Genomic DNA, 25,807 nt, shown 5'->3' on the forward strand with positions numbered 1-25,807 from the left:
ACAGCCACCTACGGACCCACAGGGAAATCCATAATGGAAGACCATCTTACTCGTCCAACGAGGGATCGCCTAAGTAAGTAAGTAAGTAAGATGGTACTGCAAGTCCCATCATCCATGGTCCATCCTCCTTCAAGCTGCAGTAGGATGTAGATTGAGTGAAAGTACTGCAAATCCCTCAGGCCCTTTCCTTTCTCTTCTCATTCACTTGAGAATGTTAGAATGTTTTCATTGTTTTTTTTGTTGTTGTTGTTGTGTCAGGAGCAACTTGAGAAACTGCAAGTTTTTTCTGGTGTGAGAGAATTGGCCGTCTGCAACGACATTGCCCATGGGAGGCCAGAATGTATTGATGTTTTACCATCCTTGTGAGACGTTTCTCTCATGTCCCCAGTTCTCTCATTAACACTCTTCGACACCAGGGGCTCCTATTGAAGCTGGCCAATCAGAAACCATATGCAAATTTCCTTCTCTTATGTCCCTGCTTGTTGTGTTTTTGTGTTATATTGTGTTTCTGTATTGATGCACGTGGCCTCGTGAAAGCTTCCCCGAGTCCCCTTTGGGGAGATGGTGGCAGGGTATAAATAAAGTTGTTTATTATTAGTAGTAGTATTATAATTATTATTAAGTACAATTCACATCATGCCAGTTTAACCCTGAAAACACCATCAGTACTTTGTTATGTTTGGCACGTGTGCTCTAAATGCATCATTAGTGGGATTCAGTGTGCTCTTTGCCTGCAGGGTAAACTACAACTCCCACTATGTTGAGTCAGTTCCCTCAGACCTCTCCAGCAGGTTGAGTTTGTCATGGGAATTCTGTGTATCAAATTTTTGTCCAAGTCCATCTTCAGTGGAGGCCACTGTTTCCATGTTTATTGGTGAGCTACAACTCCCAGAAAGAAAGGTCACTTTCCCCCAAATCCCTCGTCATCAAATTTCAGCATATCAGGGGTGTGTGCCTAGTTTGTCCAGATCCATCAGTGTTTGTATTCGCAGTGCTCTCTGAGTATAGGTGAACTACAACTCTCCCATATAAGGTGAATTTTCCTCTAAGACCTCCAGTAGTTTTTGCTGGTCATGGCTGCTCTGTGAGCCAAGTTTGGTCCAATTCCATCTTTGGTGGAGTCCAGAGGGCTCATTGATTGCAGGTGAACTATAAATCCCAGTACCTACCACTCCAAAATGTCCAGGCCAATTCCCCTCAAAACCCACCAATATTCAAATTTGAACATGCCAAGTTAGTTCCATGTCTACATGCCAAGTTAGTTCCAGATTCATCATTGATTGGTTTCGTAGTACGCTTAGGTGAACTACAACTCCTATTCCTCCAAAGACCCACCCCAGCCACATACACACATACATATTTTAACTTTAATATGTGTACTAGCTTGGGGACCCAGTGCTGCTTGGGTTATTTGAGAAAGAAATTGTGTATCAATGTTGGTCTTTATCAGCTATTTATATGGCTTGCAGTGGTCTCAAGAAGTTAGTGAAGGTACTGCGAGTCCCATCATCTGTGGTCCATCCTCCAAACTGCACCAGGATGGAGAGTGGGTCATGGAGGCTCTGTGCACCAAGTTTGGTCTTAATTGGTTATGGCATGAGCGTCACAGTGGTCTCAGAAAGTGAGTTAAGGGTCATTAGATGAGGGTCATTAGTTTCAGCAATCTTGGAAAGTGAGTGGAGGTACTTCAAATCCCATCATCCATACTCTGTTCTCCCCAAACCTCACCAAAATTTTGAGTTGGCCATGTGGGCTCTCTGTGCCAAGTTTGGTCTTTATTGGTATTTGGATGAGTGTTGCTGTGGTTTCAGGAAGTGAGTGAAGGTACTGCAGGTCCCATCATTCATTGTCCGTACTCCTCCAAACGGCACCAGGATGTAGAGTGGGTCATGAGGGCTCTGTGTGCCAAGTTTGGTCTTGATCAGTCATTTGGATGAGGGTTGCAGGGATCTCGTGAAGTGAGTGGATGTATTGCAAGTCTCATCATCCATGGTCCACCCTCCTCCAAACAGCATTAGGATGTTGAGTGGGTCATGGGGGCTCTGTGTGCCAAGTTTGTACTTTATTGGTCTTTGTTGTGGGCCACAGACATCTGTGGGAATAAAAGGGCAGGGAAGTACTACAAATCTCATCATCTATTCTCCGTCCTCCCCCAACCCTCACCAGGATGGAAAGAGGGTCATGGCGGTTATGAGTACCAAGTTTGATCTTGATTGGTCATTGGATGAGGGTTGCAGCCGTCTCGGGAAATGAGTGGAGGTACTTCAAGTCCCATCATCCATGATCAGCACTCCTTCAAACTGCAGTAGGATGTAGAGTGGGTCGTGGGGGCTCTGTGTGCCAAGTTTGGTCTTTATTGGTCTTTTTTGGGGGCCACAGTGGTCTGTGGGAACCGATGGGAAGTCTGACTTGGCCACGGTAGTCCACGCTCTGGTTACATCCCTTTTAGACTACTGCAACGCTCTCTACGTGGGGTTGCCCTTGAAGACGGCCCGGAAGCTTCAATTAGTCCAACGTGCGGCAGCCATGATTCTAACTGGAGCGGAACGCAAGGAGCATGCAACCCCCCTGTTGCACCAGCTCCATTGTCTACCGATCTGCTACCAGGCTCAATTCAAGGTGCTGGCGTTGGCCTATAAAGCCTTAAATGGTTCCGGCCCAAGCTACCTATCCGGCCGCATCTCTGCCTATGAACCCACCATGACTTTGAGATCTTCCGGGAAGGCCCTGCTCGGTGGTGGCTCCTCGGCTGTGGAACGCCCTTCCCACGGACATTAGACTAGCACCATCTCTAATGGTATTCCGCAAAAAAGTGAAGATCTGGCTGTTTGAGCAGGCGTTCGAATAATCAGTGCAATGATTGTTAATGAACATAGGAATTGATAAAGAACACCTTTGCCATACAATGCCTTTGTCAAATAACCCGAGCAGCGCCAGGTCCCCAAGCTAATCTATTTATATCTATACCTATATCTATAACTAGCTTTACCCGCCACGCGTTGCTGTGGCCAACATTCTCTCCCTCTTTCTCTCCTTCTTTCACTCCTTCCTTCATTTCCTTTTCTTCTTTCCTTTCTTCCTTCTCTACCTGTTTACTTCCTTCCTTAGCTTTTTGCTCCCATCCTTCCTTCTCTTTCTTTCTTTCCTTCCCTCCCTCTTTCTCTCCTTCTTTCTCTTCTTCCTTTGCTCCGTCTTTCCTCCCTTCCCTTTTGTCTTTCCTTCTCTCCTCCTTCCTTCTCTTCCTCTTTCCTTCCTCCTCCCATTTTTCCCTCCTCTTTCTCTCCTTTCTTCCCTCTCTATCTCTTTCCTTCCTTCCTTCGCTCTTGACTTCCAGACTTTCTTTTCTTCCCCTTACCTTTCTTCTTCTTTTCTATCTTCCCTTCCTTCCTTTCTCCTTCCTTTCCCATCCTCTTTCTCTCTCTGCATTCTTTCTTTCCTACCTTTCTACTTTCATATAACTTCTCAACTTCTCCTCCCTTACTTCCTTCATACACCTTCCCTTCCATCCTTTCTTCTTCCCCATGAGTTGTTCATGGGGGCTCTGTGTGCCAAGTTTGGTCTTGATCGGACATTAGATGAGGGTTGCAGCAGTTTTTGGAAGGGAGTGGAGGTACTTGAAGTCCCATCATCCATGGTCTGTCCTCCTCGAAAGTGCACCAAGATGTCTAGTGGGTCATGGGGACTCTGTGTGCCAAGTTTGGTCTTGATCAGTCATTGACAAGGGTCTCAGTGGTCTCATGAAGTGAGTGAAGTGACTTTAAGTCCCATCATCCATGTCCAAATGTTTCTAAACTGCACCAGGATGTAGAGTGGGTCATGCGGGCTCTCTGTGCGAATTGTGATCCTGATCCATCACTGTGGGCACTTGTAATGGTCTCAGGAAGGGAGTGCAGGTATTGCAAGTCCCATTGTCCATGGTGCATACTCCCCAAACTGCACCAGGATGTAGAATGCATCATAGAGACTCAGTGTGCCAAGTTTGGTCTTTATCGGTAATTGGTTGAGGGTTGCAGTGGTCTCAAGAATTGAGCGAAGGTACTGCAAGTCCCATAACCCATGGTCCATCCCCCGCCAAACCACACCAGGACGTAAAGTGGGTCATGAGAGGTCTATGTGCCAAGTTTGGTCCTGATCAGTCATTGGATGAGGTTAACAGCGGTCTCAGAATGTGGGTGATGGTACTGCAAGCCCCATCGTCCATGGTTCATCCTCCTCCAAACTGCAGTAGGATGTCGAGTGGGTCATGGGGGCTCTGTGTGCCAAGTGTGGTCCATATTGGTAATTTTCTGACGCAGCCCCCTCTGGCCTTTTCCTTTCCTCTCTTTGTCATCTCGGAACCTTGGAATTGAGGCTGGCCAATCAGAGACCATATGCAAATTTCCTTCTCATGTCCCAGTTTCTGTCATGAACTCTTTTCTCCACCAGGGGCTCCTGTTGAAGCAGGCCAATCAGGGACCATATGCAAATAGCACCACAGCAGCAGCCAGTCAGAATCTTGGAACTTTCATGCTGGCCAATCAGAAAGCCGGCACATACACCGCCACACATCCGCCGCATACAAGTTTTGACTTTTATTATATACTAGCTTGGGGACCCGGCGCTGCCCGGGTTATTTGAGAAAGGAATTGTGTATCAAGGTTGGTCTTTATCAGTTATTTATATGACTCGCAGTTGTCTCAGGAAGTTAGTGAAGTTACTGTGAGTCCCATTATCTGTGGTCCATCCCCCTCCAAACTGCTCCAGGATGGAGAGTTGGTCATGGGGGTTTTGTGTGCCAAGTTTGGACTTGATCGGTCATTAGATGAGTGTTGCAGAGGTCTTGGGAAGTGAGTGGAGGTACTTGAAGTCCCATCATCCATAGTCTGTACCCCCCCAAACCTCACCAGAATGTTGAGTTGGCCATGGGGGCTCTATGTTCCAAGTTTGGTCTTTATTGGTTTTTAAATGAGTGTCGCTATGGTTTCAGGGAGTGAACGTACTGCAAGTCCTATTATCCATCGTCCATCCTTCAAACAGCACCGGGATGTAGGGTGGGTCATGGGGGCTGTGTGTGCCAAGTTTGGTCTTGATCGGTCATTAGATGAGGGTTGCAGCAATCTTGGGATGGGAGTGGAGGTACTTGAAGTCCCATCATCCATGGTCTGTCCTCCAAACTGCACCAGGCTGTATAGTGGGTCATTGGGGCTCCGTGTGCCAAGTTTGGTCTTGATTAGTCATTGGTGAGGGTCTCAGTGGTCTCAGAAAGTGAGTGAGGTTACTGCAAGTCCCATCATCCATCTCCATTTTTTTCCAAATGACACCAGGACGTAAAGTGGGTCATGAGAGGTCTATGTGCGAAGTTTGGTCTTGATCAGTCATTGCATGAGGTTTGCAGAGGTCTCAGAATGTGAGTGAAGGTACTGGAAGTCACATCATCCATTGTCCGTCCTCCTCCAAAACTGCAGCAGGATGTAGAGTGGTCATGGGGGCTCTGTGTGCCAAATTTGGTCTTGATCGGACATTAGGTGAGGGTTGCAGCAGTCTTGGGGAGTGGAGGTACTTGAAGTCCCATCATCCATGGTCTGTCCTCCTCGAAAGTGCACCAGGATGTAGAGTGGGTCATGGGGACTCTGTGTGCCAAATTTGGTCTTGATCAGTCAGTGGTCTCAGGAAGTGAGTGAAGTGACTGCAAGTCCTATCATCCATTGACAAATTTTTCCTAACCGCACCAGGATGTAGAGTGGGTCATGCGGACTCTCTGTGTAAATTGTGGTCCTGGTCCATCATTGTTGGCGGTTGTAATGGTCTTAGGAAGGGAGTGCAGGTATTGCAAGTCCCATCGTCCATGGTGCATCCTCCTCCAAACTGCACCAGGATGTAGAGTGCATCATGGAGACTCAGTGTGCCAAGTTTGGTCTTTATTGGTAATTGGATGACGGTTGCAGTGGTCTCAAGAATTGAGCAAAGATACTGCAAGTCCCATAATCCATGGTCCATCCCCGGCCAAACCACACCAGGACATAAGGTGGGTCATGAGAGGTCTATGTGCCAAGTTTGGTCCTGATCAGTCATTGGAAGAGGTTAACAGCGGTCTCAGAATGTGAGTGATGGTACTGCAAGTTCCATCATCCATGGTTGCAGTAGGATGTTGAGTCGGTCTTGCAGGCTCTGTGTGCCAAGTGTGGTCTGTATTGGTAATTTTCTGACTCAGCCCCCTCTGGCCTTTTCCTTTCCTCTCTTTGTCATCTCGTAATCTTGGAATTGAGGCTGGCCAATCAGAGACCATATGCAAATTTCCTTCTCATGTCCCTGTTTCTGTCATGAACTCTTTTCTCCACCAGGGGCTCCTCTTGAAGCTGGCCAATCAGAGACCATATGCAAATAGCACCGCTGCCCAGCTATTCGGAATCTTGGAACTTTCAGGCTGGCCAATCAGAGACCACAATGGCAGCCAATCAGAAAGCTAGCACATACACCGCCACACTTTTGTCCTCCGCATACAAACTTTCACCTTTATTATATATATATATATATATATATATATAGACTAGCTTGGGGACCCGGCGCTGCCCGGGTTATTAGAGAAAGTGGGTAACGGCGGCTCTGTATGCCAAGTTTGGTCTTTATTGGTCATTGGATAATGGCTGCATTGTTTTCAGGAAGTGAGTGAAGGAACTTGAAGTCCCATCATCCATGGTCCACCCTCCTCCAAACAGCAGCAGGATATAGAGTGGGTCATGGGGGCTCTGTGTGCCAAGTTTGGTCTTTATCAGTCATTAGAGGAGGGTGGCAGTGGTTTCAGTAAGTTAGTGAAGGTACTGCAAGTCCCATCATCCAAAGTCCACCCTCCTCCAAACTGAAACAGGATGTAGAGAAGGCCGGTATAGAAAACTTCCAAATAAATAAATAAATAGGGTCACGGGGGTTCTGTATGCCAAGTTTGGTATTGATCAGTCATTGGTTCAGGGTCGCAGTGGTTTCAGTAAGTGAGTAAAGACACTGTAAGTCCCATCATCCATGGCCCATCCCCCTTAGAACTGCATCACATTCTGAGACCGCTGTTAACCTCATCCAATAACTGATCAGGACCAAACTTGGCACATAGACCTCTCATGACCCAGCCAAACCTTGATTCTTAATTTAGAATCAACAACCCCCTGTACCAGGTCCTTCTCTGCAACCACTTGGTCACCAATTGATTCCCTGAATCTCCACCAAAAGATTCAGTGTTCCCCCAGTAGCTCTCCGGCCACTGACTCCCTGAATCTCCACCAAAAGATTCAGTGTCCTCTCAGTAGCTCTCCGGCCACTGACTGACTTTTTAAAACACAGCTGCCTCATGAAGAGGCGGTTGGCTCCGCCCCTGTTGCTATGGCAACTCAGCTAACACCAAGCCACCCTCTCTCCAACAAAACATAATCTTACATACTTACCATGCCTAAACCACTGTCCTAACTACACATAACCAAAGGAATAAAATTTACACATCGTCACAGTGTGTACATGTGTATATGTAGGCACACACACACACCAATATGCATGCATACATCTCTACATACTTCAACTCCAAGAAAGCTCACCCATATTGAGTTATGGGAAAGAATTCTGGGAAATGAAGTCCAGTATTCAAAGAAAGGATAAAAACAGGAAATGCACGCTCTGTAAGTTAGGAAAGGCTGTCCAGGAATGCACAATTAAAACACTCCCGAAAGATGGCCCTCCATTTTTACTCAATAACAGCCCTGGGCTATAATATCTACAATAATAATATCTATGTGTGTGTGTGTGAATGAATGATATCTATATATCTATAACAATAATATATACATGTCTATAATAATATCTGTATGTCTGTAATAATATCTGTATATCTGTAATAATAATGTCTCTATGCCTATAATAATATCTATAGGTCTATTATAATATTCATATGTCTATAATAATATCTGTCTGTCAATAATATCTATACATCTATAATAATAATACCTATATGCCTATAATAATATCTATGTCTATGATAATAGTAATATCTATATACATACAATATGTATACATAATATGTATAGCTACAAAATATCTATAATAATAATATCTATAGGTCTGTAATAATCATACATCTGTTGCCTGTTTTTGCTCGAAAGATATTTAGCCCTGTGCTTCTTCTATTTTTAATAAGTTTTATACTAATTTATGCAATGCTTTTGATACAAAATAAGTAAATAAATAGCATCTATAATAATAATACCTATATGCCTTTAATAATGGTATTTGTGTCTATAATAATATCTATCTGTGTCCATAATAATAATATCTGTATCTATATCTATCTATATCTATCTATGTATATAATAAAAGTCAAAACTTATATGCGGAGGACAAAAGTGTGGCGGGAGGAGTATGTGCCAGTGTTCTGATTGGCTGCACTTGTGGTGCTATTTGCATATGGTCTCTGATTGGCCAGCTTCAATAGGAGCCCCTGGTGGAGAAAAGAGTTCATGATAGAAACGGGGACATGAGAAGGAAATTTGCATATGGTCTCTGATTGGCCAGCCTCAATTCCAAGATTCCGAGATGACAAAGAGAGGAAAGGAAAAGGCCAGAGGGGGCAGGGTCAGACAATTACCAATACAGACCAGACTTGGCACACAGAGCCTGCAAGACCCACTCGACATCCTAGTGCAGTTTGGAGGAGGATGAACCATGGATGATGGGACATGCAATACCTGCACTCCCTTCCTAAAACCATTATTATTATTATTATTATTATTATTATTATTTATTAGTCTTGGAAATAAACAGCTTTGTGTGTGCTTGCAGCAGTCTTTATCCAAAGCCTGAAGGATTCACTGTTGTGACTTGGTTCTCCTATGTGTTGTAAAGATACTTCTGACTCTCCTGTTCCCAAAGAGATGTCTGATACATTGCTACACATGATTTCATATTGGGCAGAACCAATGAGAATGCTTTATGTAGATGAAGCTCAGGAACTTATTAACTTCTTTCTGAAATACAAAAATGTATGCTGCTTTTACTACTTTTGGAATATGTGATCTTGGTGGGTGTACCCTTGCATCATGTAAACAGTAAGGGCTTCCAGCTTGGCTTCCTAAGAATGCTTTAACACTAGGGTGCTATCTGTCTATCTTACCTCCTCACTCTGTTCCCACTCTTTGCTTTTTAGGCACAGGAGAGAGCGGGAAGAGCACCTTCATCAAGCAGATGCGGATAATCCATGGCTCGGGCTACTCGGAGGAAGACAAAAAGGGTTTCACCAAGCTGGTGTACCAGAATATCTTCACTGCCATGCAGTCAATGATCAGGGCCATGGAAACCTTAAAGATCTTGTACAAGTATGAACAGAACAAGGTGTGGCCCCCAATGCACCCCCCCCCCTCCCCGCCATGATCATACACCCACCCTGCGCCCTTCCGTCTCCATCCTGGGGCCCATGAACAATTATTTCCATCATATGTTTGACTGATCTTCCGCAACCACATTTCTTATTGTTTGGGCAAAAGATAACAAATCTTCAATACTCTTTGTCCTCTTCTGTCTGGAAAGTCTTGTTATTGTGTGCCACAGAAGCATTCCTGACTGGTAGCAACCCTATCGCAAGGTTTTCCATTCAGGATGGGTGGATTTGGAACTTCACTGCCTCTGTAGCATTTCACTACCTTTATTAAAATGTATTAAAATGTAGGCATAACTCTAGCTTACTCACACAGCTTTAGTCAGAGTTACTTAGAGCAGTAGTGTTTGAACTCAGGAGCTGTTGACTTCAGTCTGCAGAGAACTTCCAGGAAAGAAAGAAAGAAACAATTATAGCAAAAAGGCAAAAATTTGGTGCTGGTCCCTTGCACAACAGCTCCCCCCCCCCCCCCCCCCAAATCAGATGATTTAGGAAGCACTATCCTAACTGAAGGTTATTACCTTCAACTTGATCTTGAGCTGTTTCTATTCCCAATGAAAGGAATAATGGGATGGGTGGGAAAAGATATTCTGGTTAGCCCCTCAATCACGTTCTTCTCTTCCCACCCTAAATTGCAGACAAATGCACTGCTGGTCCGGGAAGTGGATGTCGAAAAGGTCTGCACTTTTGAGCAGCCCTACGTAAATGCAGTTAAAACATTGTGGAATGACCCGGGAATCCAAGAATGTTACGATCGGCGGCGAGAATACCAGCTCTCTGATTCAACTAAATAGTAAGCAGATATGGCTACTGGGTTGGGTTACTGGATACAGGTTCCTTTGCAATGACAATTGTTCTTGCTGGGCTTCTCAAAGGCTTCTGGGGAAGGACTAGAGCTATTACTTATTACTTAATCTTCTAGATCAGTGTTTCTCAACTTGAGAGTTTGGAGCCTTGGGGGGTGTCGCAAAGGGATTTCAGACAGGTTGCCAAAGATAGAAACACATATTTCTGATGGTCTTAGGAAACTTTTGGCAGTGAAGGCTGAAGATCTCTCTGCCTGTCCTTCTCTTCCTTTTTGGAAACAGACTGTGGCAAATCCTCCCACCCATGGCCCTCCTCTGCTGTGATTGGCCACCCTCTTAGCTGGCCTCTCAGCCAAGGGAAACAGGCCATAGCAAATCCTCCCAACCATAGCCCTCCTACTGTGATTGGCCACCCTCTCAGCCAGCCCCTCAGCCAAGGGAAGGGCTCTTTCTGAGATTCCAAGCAGGGAGGGGAGAGCAGGTGTTTTTGGTTCATGGCAGCATGGTGTGCATGCATGGGTGAGGGAAAGAGCATGAGGCTAGAGGGAGGCTTACAAGTCCCTTCAAGGCACTGGGGGAAGCGCCAGTGCAACGTTTTTTGTTTTTTGTTTTTTTCTGCTAAAATATTGATTTCCCTCAATTCCATGCAGCACATAGAGGGTTTTTTTTCCTATTTTTTTAATTATTCTGTCAAGTAGGGTTTCTGTTACTTCTCTTCTTTTCATGGCCTGAGCTTTACTGGACAGGCCTAACCATGCTATCCAGTTTCCTTGACCACATTTATCTTTTATCTTGTCCCACTTTATTATTTCTCCATTGGGTTCCATGAGCTCCCTGTCGGCCGTCATCACCCTCAGTTCCTTCAGAGTCAAGTCAGTCACTTCAAGGATACCATCCATCTATCTTGCACTTTGTTGGCCCCTCTTCCTTTTTCCTTCCATTCTACCAAGCATTGTTGTCTTCTCCAAGCTTTCCTGTCTTTTCATGATGTGGCCAAAGTACTTCATCTTTGCCTCTAATATCCTTCCTTCCAATGAGCAGTCAGGCTTTATTTCCTGGAGTATGGACTGGTTGAATCTTCTGGCGGTCCAAGGCACTCTCAGAATTTTCCTCCCAACACCTCAGTTCAAAAGCATTTATCTTTCTTTGCTCAGTCTTCCTTATGGTCCAGCTCTCACATCCGTAGGTTACTACAGGGAATACCATTGCTTTAACTATGCGGATCTTCATTGCCAGTGTGATGTGTCTACTCTTCACTATTTTATTGAGATTGGTCATTGCTCTCCTCCCAAGAAGTAAACGTCTTCTGATTTCCTGGCTGCAGTCTGCCTCTAAGTAATCTTTGCATCTAAAAATACAAAATCTGTCACTGCCTCCACCTTTTTCCCCTCTATTTGCCAGTAATCAATCAGTCTGGTGGCCAGAATCTTGTTTTTTATGTTTAACTGCAACCCAACTTTTGCACTGCCAATTCCTCCCAAACTTGGAGTTCTGTGCCCCAAGTTTGATCCAGGTCTGTCATTTGTGCGAGTCTCAATGATCTTTGTAAATCTGAGTTGAAGCAGTTGAAGGTACTGCAAATCCCATCATCTGTTGTCCATACTCCCCCAAACTTATTGTTTTTGTGATTAATCACTATGCTGTAATTATGTTCAATTTGTAACAACGAAAATATGCCCTGCATATTAGATACTTACATTACGATTCATAACAGTAGCAAAATTACTGTTATGAAGTAGCAATAAAAATAATGTTATGGTTGGAAGTCACCACAACACGAGGAACGATATTAAGGGGTCACAGCATTAAGAAGGTTGAGAAACATTGTTCTAGATTAAGTAACTTTATTGAGATACATTTTAAAGAAAGGCTTTAGCTGTTGTCTTTACTAAGAGGTCCCCGCTGCCACCACCTTGAGGCAAATGTAAACATTGCAGAAGTGTTTTGTGTGCTCTTTACTGCCTTTGCATAACAAACCTTTGCTTTTGTATCTTGCTTTTGTATCTCGCTGAACTTTCAGAACAGCTGTGCTATGAGACGAAGGGTTAAACATGGGGAGCCATCTCTTATCTAACTCCCCACTTGGAGGAAGATAACCTGATATTGTTGGTGAAGCTTGCAGTAGAACAGTTAGTCTTAGGTCTGGGATGGGGAACCTGTAGACTCGAACTCGCATTATCCCTGTTAGCAGGAGGACCATATGTATTAGAAAATGGCTCCACAGGGGTTTTCAGGGCCGGAGAGAAAGTTGGCGTGATTTTTCATCAAAGCTTCATGAAATTTTTACACAAAAGCATTAGAATGCAATAAAATGAGGGGGAAAAACAATGTGGCTTTATCACATTAAAAGGTATGATTTAGTTAAAAGAATGAAGCTTGGGAATCTCAGCAAGCACTATGAAGAGTCCTTCATTTCTCTTCCCCCCCCCCCCCACTTCATTTTTCTCTCTCTCTCTCAACACACTAGGAGGCAGTGGTTGTCAAGCATGGACGTCTGTGTTGCAAAATCCTCCTGTTATTGTGGCTGTTGTGCCATACCTGGCTATTCAAACTTTTCCCGACTTTCCCTCCCTCTCCCTTTCTGCACGTGCTTTTTTCAGCTACCTTACAGACGTGGACCGTATTGCCACTTCAGGATACCTTCCCACCCAACAAGACGTCCTGCGGGTCAGAGTCCCCACAACTGGGATCATCGAGTACCCCTTTGACCTAGAGAACATTATTTTCAGGTAAGGGATTGGCCAAAGGAAGCGGAAGCAGATTGCCTGACATGAATACTTTGCTTCACTTCCACTGAATGAAAAGACTTTCTGGAAACAGTGGATTTGAGCACAGGCCTGAAGATTTGGTTCAGAGTTACATAGGCCATGGTCGCCTCCCAGTAGAGTTTCATTGCTGCATTTAAGAAAATGTGGTAGGCCTTTGATATTGCTGAGATTTTGTTTCTGTGGATGCTTAAGTCCCCTTCTATTTCATTTTGTAGTAAAATAAATGGCAAAATAAAGATTTTGGGAATGTCTTAGGTGAGAAGGAGAATGCAGGCAGTGCCCAAGTAACAAACAAGATAGGTTCTGTAGGTTTGTTCTTAAGTTGAATTTGTTTGTGAGTTGGAACCAGTACATTTTTAAAGTGTAATTCCACCTCTCTTTCTCTCTCTCTTTCTCTGTGCATATTTATTTATTTATTTACTTAATAGTCATGTTTACACCCCACTCTTCTCAACCCTTAGGGAACTCAGAGTGGCTTACATATATAGGCAGCAATTCTGTATTCTCCTATTGCACTGTTACTGATCAAAAGCTTGGTCCCACAACCACGTCTTTAGCTTTTTCTTGAAGGCCAGGAGGGAGGGGGCTATCTGATTTCACTCGTGAGGGAGTTCCATAGCTGAGGGGTGACCACTGAGATGGCCCAGACCCTCATCACGCCAACTGCACCTGCAGAGGAGGTGGGACTGAGAGCGCCCCCCCCCCCAATACAGTCTTAACCTCCTAGCTGGCTCATAGAGAGATAAACGTTTGGACAGGTAAACTGGGCTTTATAGCTTAAAGGTCTATAATTGTTCTTGGTAGCAGATTGGCAGCTGACAAAACAAGGGGGGGGGGGAGGTTGTGCTCCCTGTATGCTACTCCTGTAAGCAGTCTGGCTGCTGCCTGTTGGGCCACTTGAAGTTTCCGAACAGTCTTCAAAGGCAACTCCATGTAGAGCACATTGCAGTAGTCTCTTCTCAATTTACCAATAGCACGGAGCACCGTGGCCAAGTCTGACTTCCCAAAGTGCATGCCCAACTGGCACACAAGTTTTAATTGTGCAAATGCTCCCCTGGCCACTGCCAAGACCTGGGGTTCCAGAGTCAGTGATGGGTCCAGAATCACTCCCAAGCTTTGAACCTGTTTCTTTGGGGGCAGGGAGGGGGGTGTAACCCTGTTCAGCACAGGCTGTAACCCTATACCATATAGTTACAAATGCAGAGTAACTGACATAGGAAGTGGAATCACCGATAATGGAATTTGGACGTTTTTAACTAGTAGACACTGATGATAATGATGTTGGTTTTAATTGTTTTTTATTGTGGTTTTATATTCTCTTGATGCTTAATCTGTATTTTGCTATTTTTCCCTGCATGATCAGCCTGTGAATCACACATTTGGTATATTTCCGTGCTCGCGCAGGCAACAGTGGACATTCTCGAGACTATTTTTGATCGTTAAAGTTGCCCCACCCAAACTCCCCGTCAGCATAAATAGCCCAACAGCAGGGCTGCTTCCCAGTTCTTCTAATGAGCCTCTAAAAGCAGCAACGGAGAGACTTCATAAATAATCTAAACCAATATCAAACCAGAAGGAAAATGTCCACCACTTTCTTTAAAAGGTGTATAACGTGTCCAAATAATGATGCACACCTTAATTGTTTATTATGCTTAGGAGAAGGACACCTCTCCCAAGCATGCACTATCTGCAAAGCGTTTACGCCACAAACCAAAAAGAATAGAGAGCTGAGGCTAAAGGCTGCTCTCTACGAGCAAGCCCTCCTCCCATCTACACAAATAACACAGGAAGAAAGCGTGGGAGCAACTCTCACAAAAATAAACAAGAAAAGTCAACCAGCGGCGCACCCATCGAGCACACAAGCCACTGAGACTAAAATAAAAAAGAAGAAAACCAAGCCGCTGATCCCTTTGTGAGAGGGAGAAACGGTGCCACAATTCACCAAAACAATGGCGCAAGCTGCAAAAGAAACTCCCCAAACAGAGGTAGCTGGAGTAAGGGGAGAGGGGGTGATCCCAAAAATCCCCACTGATTCATATAATAATGTCCAAGAGGATAAGCAGGCAGAGAAAGAGAAAAATGCCTCAGAAACCTCGGCAATGCCACCTACCTTAACCAGAGCTGCAAACAACAGCCAGGACCCAATTATGGAGGCATCGATACTGACACTGTCTCCTCCAGCAGGGCCATTTGGAGAAGCCTCTCCAAGACGCGCTCGAGCCCGCCCTCCATCCCGAGGCTCAGCAAGACTGGGGAGGCGTCGACGCCAAGGCCGATAGATGTCGAGGAGCACTTCCAGCTCCTCCTCTTACTCCTCCTCCAGCTCCTTCCCCTCTCCCAGGAGAGGGAAGAGATATAGAAGAGGGAAGAGCTGGAGAAGCTTCTCTCGCTCATCCTCCATGTGGATAAGTAGGCAGGAAATACAGCAGATGCCAATAGCCTCTCGGGGGGGGGGGGGGGGGGCGGGTGGGGTTCTGGCAGATAACTCTTCAAGGATAGATAGTTTTTTGTGGGGGTCCTGGCCCCTTTCAGTGCCACTCAACACTGTTACAAATACAAGTATTCATAACACAATGAAGGCTAATAAACTGTAGGAAAAACTACACAACATGAACCAGCCCACAGACTGATTCCAAGAGATAATCCTCTAGAAGGACCTTCTCTTCCAATACCAGAAGAGCGCCTAGACGCCCCACAACAACCTATAGAACTATCAGAATCTTCAGATGAGAATCTAATCACACTGGAGGAGGCAAAGGAGATAGAACAGGAAGGGCCCCCTAATGAAGATATACTAAATTGAATACCCTACTATCTAAAATGATTAGGGCTCTTGACATACCTGCACCAAAACAACAAGAAACAGTAGATGACCCTTGTTTCCTGCTAAGCAACAAGAATCCCCTGCTAATACTGCCTTACCGATTTTACCTTATTTACTGAAACTAACTAAGTTGCCAGAAGGATCACCGGCATCAGCATCAGCTATGCCTAGGAAGATTGACAATTTATATCGAGTGGACCTCTCTGCTGCTGACTGGTTAGTTCGACCATTCAAACCCAACAGTTATTGCAGAAGTGGATCAAGGACGTAAGTTAAAGAAGTCCGCATTAACACTCGCTGACAAGGAAGGCAGGAAAATAGATACAATGGGGGGAAAGGTGCATATGGCCGCAGGACTCATCGTGAGGATGGCCCATTATGCGACGTGTATGAGCGCTTACCAAACTTTCCCTATCTATCACCCTATATCGACCTTCTACCAGAGGAAGAACAACATCTACCAAGAGCATTCACTTCAGAAGCTCTTCTCTTAGCCAAGTACCAAAAAGACTTTGCAAAACATCTAGTGGAGTCAGCGGCTAAGGACCTCCTACCTTTCAGAAGAGGGCTGCCCTCTTGCAGAAGAGCTACCAATGTATGAGGACGGCCTATTCAACCCAGTAGCTGACGAAAAACTAAAAGAAATGAAGAAAACTATCCAAACCTATGGCCAGAATGCATATCAACAAAAACCTCCTCCAGACATCCTCTCCCTACTACAAAAGGAACCTGGGTAATTTTAATAATGGGCAGCAACAACAGTGCACACCCCAATACAACAGAACATTTGTACAAAGGAAGCAAGTAAAGTGGAGTAAAGAGTAGATACCAACCATATCAGAATAAGCCCAACTGCACAGGGGGACCAAAGCAGCATTTTTGATAATGAGTTTCCTATAACTCAATCAACAGGAAACCCCTCTTCAAGCGGGATGCTATCTTTCCTGCTTATTAAGTTAACGCCTACTGTTACTGATGTTATGCATATTTACTGTTTAAAGGGTAATCATAAGGGAATAAGATATCTGGTTTTTCCATATTTTGGGGCTTGTTTACAACAATATTTGGTCAGAAATCACTAGTGACCCGTGGGTTTTAAGGATTGTTAAAAGTGGTTATTATAATGAATTTGAAAAACTGCCACCAGTTGGGCACTTAAGGATCACAACCCCCTCCCCTCTGTTAATGGAAGAAATTAACAATCTAAAGGAGTGATATCACCAATAACATCAGCAGATCAAAGGTTCTGTTTCTACTCGAAAAACTTCTTAATTTCTAAATGGGGAGGAGGCCAATGCTCCATATTAGACTTGCGAGATGTAAACTCCTTTATAAACCCTAAGAAGTTTCAAATGGTGTCATTGAAAACAATTCTTCCTTTGTTGAATAAAAATAATTGGTTTGTCATGGTGGATTTGAAAGTTGCTTATTTTCATATTTCAATCTGCAAAGAACATAGAAGATACCTTGCCTTTATAGTCAGTGACAAGGCATACCATTTCAATGTGTTACCTTTTGGTTTAGCCACTGCACCAAGGGCTGCAGTATACTCTTACATTGATGACTGGTGATAGTTGCTAGGTCCAAGGAGAAACTAGTTAACCACTTCAACCAAACATTATGTTTTCTTCAGTCTTTAGGTCTGATAGTGAATTGGGAGAAATCGCACCTCACAACAACACAAAGAATACAGTTCATTGGAGCGATATTGGACTCGGAGTTGCAGAAGGCTTTCCTACCCAGCAATCGCTTTGCAAACCTACGAACACTAGTTCTGCAGGCAGTTCATCAGGACACCATAAAGGCCAGACAAATCCAAGTAATTCTAGAACATATGGCCTCCACAACCACAGTCACTCCTCATACAAGACTGCATATGAGGCCCTTACAGTCATGGTTCATATCAACCATCAACCCGTCAACATACAGACCCAGTATGTCCCTGTCATTACCTGGAGGACTGAGGAGGTCCCTGCTCTGATGGCCTACCATTCCATGAGCCCAGCCCCTCCAAAATCATGACCACAGACTCATCGCTTATGGGTTGGGGGATACACATGGATGGTCTCACAGCCCAAGGAAAGTGGACTGCCCTAGAATCCACTCTCCACATAAATCGGCTAGAATTGATAGCTGTAGAAAAAATGCTAAAGGTGCTAATTCTATCTTGGAAGAATTAGTCCTCGCAAACCAGGTCGTGCAACTTCTGACAGACAACACAATAGTGATGTTCTATGTCAACAAGCAAGGAGGAACTCACTCTCACATGCCCCTGTCGTTAACACTAAGGATATGGCATTGGTGCGTGAGAAAAGGCATTCACTTCATAGACATACATCTGCCAGGAAAGCAAAACACTCTAGCAGACTTCCTAAGCAGAACCCCACTACCCCATCATGAATGGGCTCTAAACAAAGATTTAGTATACCTCCTCTTCAAAGCATGGGGGAGACCAATGATAGACCTGTTTGTGTCTCCAGGCAACAGACAGTGTCATCTATTCTGCGCACACCTAAAACGCAACTCAATACCCAATTGTCTGGGCAATGCTTTCCTGTTACATTGGGGGACTCGCGAAGTTTCCGCATTCCCTCCCTTTCTCCTCCTTCTGCGGGTAGTGTCAAAACTCAATCAGGATAGAGCCCAGGGAATCTTAATCACCCCGTGGTGGCCACACTAGTGGTGGTTCTCCTTGGTCATGCAGATGTCCAGGAGAATATTCAAGCCACTTCCAAACAGAAGGGACCTTCTGTTAACACAGAACAATCGGGTCCTCTATCCAGATGTCCACGGCCTGAAGCCAACCTCACCGAGAATCTTCCCCAACCAAGAGGTCTAGAATCCTCTCTCTCCGAGCCTGTAAGGTTCGTTTTGGAGGCTGCCCAAATAACATCCACAAAAAGGTCATATATTTATAAGTGGTCCTGGTTCACCAAGTTCGCCCAGGAGAAAGGTGTAGAACCCCAGACTGCCCCAACTTCACTCATACTAGATTTTTTATTATCCCTTGCCGATATGAGACTATTGCTGTCTTCCTTAAAATGCTACCTGGCAGTCTTATCCTGGTACCGGAGGAAAGCGTGCCTACCATCTTGCTTTAGTGACCCATTGGTGTCACTTTTTATGAAGGGGTTTAAGAACATGAGACCTCCAGCAACACCAGTTGCCCCACCCTGGAGACTAGAGATAATGCTTGTGACCCTAACAAAAACCCCATTTGAACCAATGGCATCAATAGAGCTGCCCTTTCTATCTTGGAAGACAGCATTTCTAGTTGCAATAACATCTCTGTGTGCTAAGTTGCGATGAGCCATATTTGAGAATACACAAGGACAAGGTGGTTCTAAGGACAGACATAGCCTTCCTTCCCAAGGTAACCACTAGATTTCATCTCTCCCAGGAAATAGTTTTACCGACCTTCTTCCAAAGCCCATCTTCCCCTTTGGAGAGGACCTTCCACATGCTGGATGTTTGTAGGGTGCTGGCTTGCTATGTTAGTAGAACCTCGGGAACCTGGAAGTCCCCAAAACTCTTCCTAAAGTACTGTAAAGACACTATCAGCCTCCCAGTAACATCGCAGCGTCTTTCCTCATGGATCATTGACGATCTGTAAAGTTTATAGTATGTCAGGGAGGGAGTTAACTTCACAGGTGAAAGCCCACTCCACAAAAGCAATGGCGACATCGACAGCCATCATAAAAGGTGTACCACTCGATGTGATATGTAGAGCGGCAACCTCATTGACGCCATTGACCTTTGTTTCTCATTACAAGCTGGATGTGATGTCCAAGAAAGAGGCAGCATTTGGTTGGGTGATCCTTTTTTCAGCTGTGGTATGACGCCCACCGCCAAGGTTAGTAGCTCACTAATCTACCAAATGTGTGATTCACAGGCTGACTACGCAGGGAAAATATAGGTTGCTTACCTGTAAAGGTAGTTTCCTGAGTAGTTACCTGTGAATTCACACATCCCCACCCATCCTCCCCACTTTAACAATGTCATGCCTCAGGACTTCTGACTGCTTTTGGGGCGGAAGAACTGGGAAGCAGCCCTGCTATTGGGCTATTTATGCTGACGGGGAGTGTGGGCGGGGGGTCAAAAATTGTCTCGAGAATGTCTGTTGCTGCCTGCATGAACGCAGGAATATACCGAATGTGTGAATTCACAGGTGACCACTTGGGAAACTACGATTACAGGTAAGCAACCTATATATGTATACTGACTTGTTGTAAACTGCCTTGAGTCGCTGATAGGCTGAAAAAGGCAGTATGCAAGTATAGTAAATAAATAAAGAAATATACCCTATTTGGCCTTGTGACTGACTAGGAGTACCTCTGTCTTGTCTGGATTAAGTTCTGGATAGCACAAAGAAGGGTTAGCACCCCTGTGGTATTCGTTTTGTTGCCTGTGTCCCTGTTCTGAAGACATCCCACTTTCTGTCCCTGTGATAATTGGATTTTGAAACAAAAGGCTTGTTGTGGAAATAAAGCTTCAGTGGTGACACATTTTCCCCATGATAATAACTCTTCCCAGGAGTAAGTTTCCCTTCTGAGGGATAGAGTTCTCTCACTTCCTGTTCTCAGCCCTGTTCTTAACTAGGAGTCATTTGTAAATTGGTCATTTCTAATTCGGGGACTATCTTTATTTCCATGCCATGGGTACAAAATGGTATCAGAGTCACGTATAATGTGGATAGGTTTCTATACCAAGCCAATTAATAAAACCATTCCACATCTTTGAGGCAATCTTTTCACAACTATATGAAGCAAACAAAATAAACATAGAATTTTTATAACCTGCCTTCTCCTTCCCCCAATTCAGAATGGTGGATGTTGGAGGTCAGAGGTCAGAACGGAGGAAATGGATACACTGCTTTGAAAATGTGACCTCTATCATGTTCTTAGTAGCCCTTAGTGAATATGACCAAGTCCTGGTGGAGTCGGATAATGAGGTAAGGAGCAGTTATATTTACAGTGGGATTATCGAAGACTGGAATCACTGGGTTGCTGTGAGTTTTTCAGGCCGTATGGCCATGTTCCAGAAGCATTCTCTCCTGACACTTCGCCCACACCTGTGGCAAGCATCCTCAGAGGTTGTGAGGTCTTTTGGAAGCAAGGGCAAGTGGGGTTTATATATCTGTGGAATAATGACCAGGGTGGGAAAAATAACTCTTGTCTGCTTGAGGCAAGTATGAATGTTGCAATTCGCCACCTTGATTAGTTTCAAAGCTTGGCAGCTTCCTGTCTGGGGAACCCTTTGTTGGGAGGTGTTAGCTGGCCCTGACTGGTTCCTTGCTGAAAATCTCCTTTTGTTTGAGTGTTACTCTTTATTTATTCTCCTGATTTTAGAGTCTTTAAGTACTGGTAATCAGATTTTTGTTCATTTTGATGGTTTTCTTCTTTTTGTTGAAATTGTCCACATGTTTGTGGATTTCAATGGCTTCTCTGTGTAGTCTGACATGATCGTTGTTGGGTAAAGGTAAAGGTTTTCCCCTGACATGAAGTCCAGTCGTGTCCGACTCTGGGGTGTGGTGTCATCTCCATTTCTAAGTCAAAGAGCTAGCGTTGTCCTTAGACACCTCCAAGGTCATGTGACCGGCATGACTGTATGAAGCGCCGTTACATTCCCACGGGGGTGGTACCTATTGATCTACTTACATTTGCATGTTTTCAAAATACTAGGTTGGCAGAAGCTGGAGCTGACAGCGAGAGTTCACACCGCTCTCTGGATTTGAACTTGTAACTTTTCCGTCAATGAGCTCAGCAGCTCAGCACTTTAATCCACTACGTCACTGGGGGCTCCATGGTAGTTGTTAGTGGTCCAATAATATGCTGTGTCCAGGTTGGTTCATCAAGAGCTATGCTCTGGCTGATTTCCGTGGTTGAATTAGTCTGCAGTGCCTTTCATATTCCTTGATTTGTGTTAGGGCAATGTTGCGTTTGGTGGTCCCTGTGTTGAGTTGTCCACAACTGCATGGTATATGGGATACTCCTGCAGAGGTGAAAGGATCCCTCTTGTCCTTTGCTGAACGGAGCATTTGTTGAATTTTCTTTGAGGGTCTATAGATAGTTGTAGATTGTGTTTCTTTTTCTTTTCCAAATATTTTTATTGAAATTTTATCATGTAAAATAAAGAAGATGAAAAAAGAAATCTAAATATAGTATTTCCTTTACATTGAAAGTGGGAGAACATTTGTTTGCACAGAAAGTAAGAAAAAGAAAATAAAGAGAAAAAGAGAAAAAAAATGAAAACCGTGAAAAACTTGAAACACTAAAAACTGTTTTTAAAAAAGAAAAGTAGATATTTGTTGACTTCCTTCTTGCTTTTGATGGTCATTAAGTTTATTTGGAATTAATATTATGTTATAATTTATCTGCTTCCCCTATGTCTTCTTTTTCCCTTAAGACTGAATGTCTTCAGCAGATGAGATCTATTTTCATCTGTTTTAAGTAGTCTTTTACAAGGTCCCAGTTGGTTTCTTTCTTAGGTAAGCCTTGGTCAGATGAAAGCCAATAGGTAAGTCTGTCCATGTTCATAATCTCTAACACTTTGGTCAGCCAGTCTTCTTTTTTTGGTATTTCTTTTTGTCTCCAGTTCCTGGAGTACAATATTCTGGCAGCAGTGACCAAGAAGTTAAACTAAATCTCTTTCTTCTTGCCTTTTTCTATATCTAGCATGCCTAATAAAAATATTCAGACTCTCTTTGAATTTTTATTTTTAAAATCTTTTGTATGGCTTCATTTATGTCTTTCCAAAACTGTTGTGCTTTTGGACAAGTCCACCAGGTATGGAAAAAAGTTCCTGTATGTTGTTCACATTTCCAACATTTGTTGGATGCATTTTTATAACATTTATAGATTTTGTATGGTATAATGTACCACCTATATAGCATTATAAGCCAATTTTCTTTCAAATCGTAAGAATATGTATATTTAAGTCTTTGATTCCCCAATGTTTTAAGCCAATTTGGTGTCTGATGTTTCGGGCCCATTTCATCATACATTCTTTTATTTGCTCTTTTTCTTATGTCTACTCTAGTAGCTTTTTATATATTTAGAAATCAGATTATTTTCTGTCTTCACTATGTTGTCCCAAAAGCCACTTTTATCTGCAAAACCCAAGTCCTTGTCTTTCCTAAAGAGTTTGGACACCTGTCTATAATGAAACCAAAAACAATTTGGAAACTTTAGTTTAACGTCTTTTTCCTCTTTTAATTCAAATTTTCCTTTTTGTTTGGTTAGTAAGTCATCATAAGTGGGCCAGATTTGCCAGCCTAGCTCTCTTCCCTGAAAGGCTTCCAAAGGGGATAGCCAGAGAGAACCTCTATTTATACCTGTCCCAAATTTTTATTAGGCCAGCTCTTATAAAGTGATTCGATTTTTTTCTATATATTTATCATATGTAAGCATGCCAGCCCCTTAAGCCAAAGCCTTCCAAAGTTAAAATATTTTGGGGTTTTTATAGTAGTCAAATCTTTGATCCAAATAAGGCCAGGTGCTTCGTAGTAAGATCTTAAGACTATCTGCCATCAAAATGAATATATTACCAAAAATGCTGTTTCGATTTCAATCACTACCAATCATCAGGAATTTAAATATCTTCAACAGCTGGAATAAAGACCTATCCAAATTAATCTGGCAGGGTAAAAAACCAAGAATAAAGCATTTAAATTTGATAGGTGAAAAGAAAAGTATGTTGTGTTTCTTCATCAGCTTTCCTATGCAATCAGTAGTTCCCTTTATGTATAGTACATAGAGAACCCATTAAAATCCATAAGCATGTGGACAATTTCAATAGAAAGAACAAAACCATGAAAATAAACAAAATCTGGTGACCGGTATTTTTTTAAAAAAAAAAACTCTAAAATCAGGACAGTAAATAAAGAGCAACAATCAAAAAATGAGAAATTCCAGAAAATGATCAATCAGGGCCAGCTAACACCCTCAAGCAGAAAGGCTTTGACACTCCAAAGCCATTAAATCCTAATCAGTGTGTCCAATTGGAAAATTCTCATTTTCTTCCAATAGACAAAAGAGTTCTTTTGTCTACCCTGGACATTCCACAGATAAATAAAAAAAAAACCCCATTTCCAGCAGATCTCACAGCCTCTGAGGATATTTGCCATAGATGTGAGCAAAATGTTAGGAGAGAATGCTTCTGAAACATGGCCATACAGCTTGGGAAACTCACAGCAATCTGGTTGTGAATTACATTGAGAAATGAAATCTCCTTTGTAACCAAACAGGAAGCCTTAGCATAGGACTTGGTTTGCGAATACTAAAATTGTTTTGTAAAACATATTTGGGAGGTTTTTTAAAAAAAGAAATGAGCCAGGAAGTCTTTTGGGACCATTTCCCCTCCAAAGTATCAAGCCTGCCCTCCCTCTCACATGGAGAGCTGTGCAGAAGGAGCCAGGTCATCTCAGGATAAGCATGAGAGCATTTTTTCTGCCTCTGATGCCTGCATCTTATTCCTGTGCACAAACATATTCCTTGGATGTATGTTTTCAGTGCTGCTTTCTATCTCGAAACCGCTGTTAGAATCAAAAAGTGTGTAAAGTGAATTTCAGTAAGTTAGAATGATTTTAGAGAACAGAGATGTTTGTAGAACAGAGCAGAGACACAGAGGCATGGAGCTGAGAGGGGAAAATTACAGATAGACAGAGACAAGGGAAAAGAAAATTCGGTATCATGTATACAAGCCATGGGCAAACTTTCGAACTTGTGGGACACATGGCAGGGTGGGCAGGTTGAGAGGGGGATTCTCCCCAAGCCCCCTCCCTGCTCTTTCCTCCCCTTTCTCTTCTCCTTTTGGAGGCAGAAAGTGAAGGAAAGACAGGAAATGGTTGGATCCCAAAAGGGTTGGCCTTGGTCATGATGAGATGATGGACATGAGAGAAAAAGTGTATCCATTAAACCCTGGATTGTCTACACCTGATATAGAATCCTAGAGGTGGAAGAGAGACCTCCAAAGGCCATCTGTGATTAATTTCAAACCTTTTAAGGCTCAGGGTAAGCTCAGGAAGTAGACCCAGGAAGTTCAACAGACATTTTAGTGAGATGGTGCAAGGAGGCAGCCATCTTAGAGTATCCATTTCCTAGAGGGGATGGAACTTAGGAGCAGCCTGGAGGGAAATGTTGAGAGCTTTATAATTGTCTGGAAGAGAGTGGGCGGAGCTTAGCTTGAGGGCAGTGGTGGGGGGAGCCTTTAAGTAGATGTGCTTTAAAAATCTGACAGCTCAGTCAGGGTCTGGTGTCTGAAGAGTGGAGATGGTTTGAGTGTTAGGAGAAGAAGAGTTAGTGAAGCCGAGAGTTGGACAATTAGTAAACATAGATAGGTATTAGGGAGAATAGCTAGTCTAGAGTAAAGACAGATCCAAGGAAAAGGACTGTCTGGAATTCTAAGGAAGTCTAGTCAGAGGGAAACCTGCTAGATTCCTGAGGGAGTGAAGAGTGGTTTTAAAACTAAGCCTTGAACTATTTTTAAAGTAACCATACGCTTTAACTCATTTTTGCAACCGCTAAGATTAAGTGCCTGTTTTGTCAAAGTTCTTACAAATAAACAACTTTTTTCTTTATTAAGCCACAACTGTCTTAAGGGTGCCTCTATGTGAAATAGTTCCATGGCAGTTTAGTGGAACAGAATTATAAGAATGGTGGCAGCATTTATTTAAAAGAATCTTAGTGTTATTTACCTCAGAGTTCAGAGCCCTGAGTGTGAATCCAGCACAACACAGCTTACTTAAAACCTCTTGCCAAACCAGAAGCCTAATATTCCTTTTAGGGTTGTAGCTGCCAGTAATCGCAGAACTTTACCTCAGAAAATAGTGTGTTGGTGGCAAAGTCTCAGCAGCCTCCAAACACTTAATTGAATTTATTTAATGATCTTTTACATTTTTGGTGGATCAGCGGTGTGATAGTTTAACATCCCCATTCTCCTTTATATTTTTGGTGTTCAGCATTGAGATTGTTAGAATAACACTCCAATTCTCATTATACCATCCAGTCCAACTCTGTGCCAT

General features: G+C 43.5%; 1 protein-coding gene across 1 annotated transcript in view; it reads left to right on the plus strand.

Moving 5' to 3' along the window:
• Window positions 1-25,807, plus strand: part of LOC137095200 (guanine nucleotide-binding protein subunit alpha-11-like) — a 167,986-nt gene that overhangs the window by 129,383 nt on the left and 12,796 nt on the right. Inside the window, exons 2-5 of the mRNA XM_067461587.1 lie at window positions 9,161-9,345; window positions 10,027-10,181; window positions 12,795-12,923; window positions 20,608-20,737. Coding sequence (XP_067317688.1) covers window positions 9,161-9,345; window positions 10,027-10,181; window positions 12,795-12,923; window positions 20,608-20,737 — 599 coding nt within the window. The remainder of the gene's footprint in view (window positions 1-9,160; window positions 9,346-10,026; window positions 10,182-12,794; window positions 12,924-20,607; window positions 20,738-25,807) is intronic.

Source organism: Anolis sagrei, chromosome Y (genome assembly GCF_037176765.1).
Source record: "Anolis sagrei isolate rAnoSag1 chromosome Y, rAnoSag1.mat, whole genome shotgun sequence".
In the NCBI taxonomy this organism is placed as follows: domain Eukaryota; kingdom Metazoa; phylum Chordata; class Lepidosauria; order Squamata; family Dactyloidae; genus Anolis; species Anolis sagrei.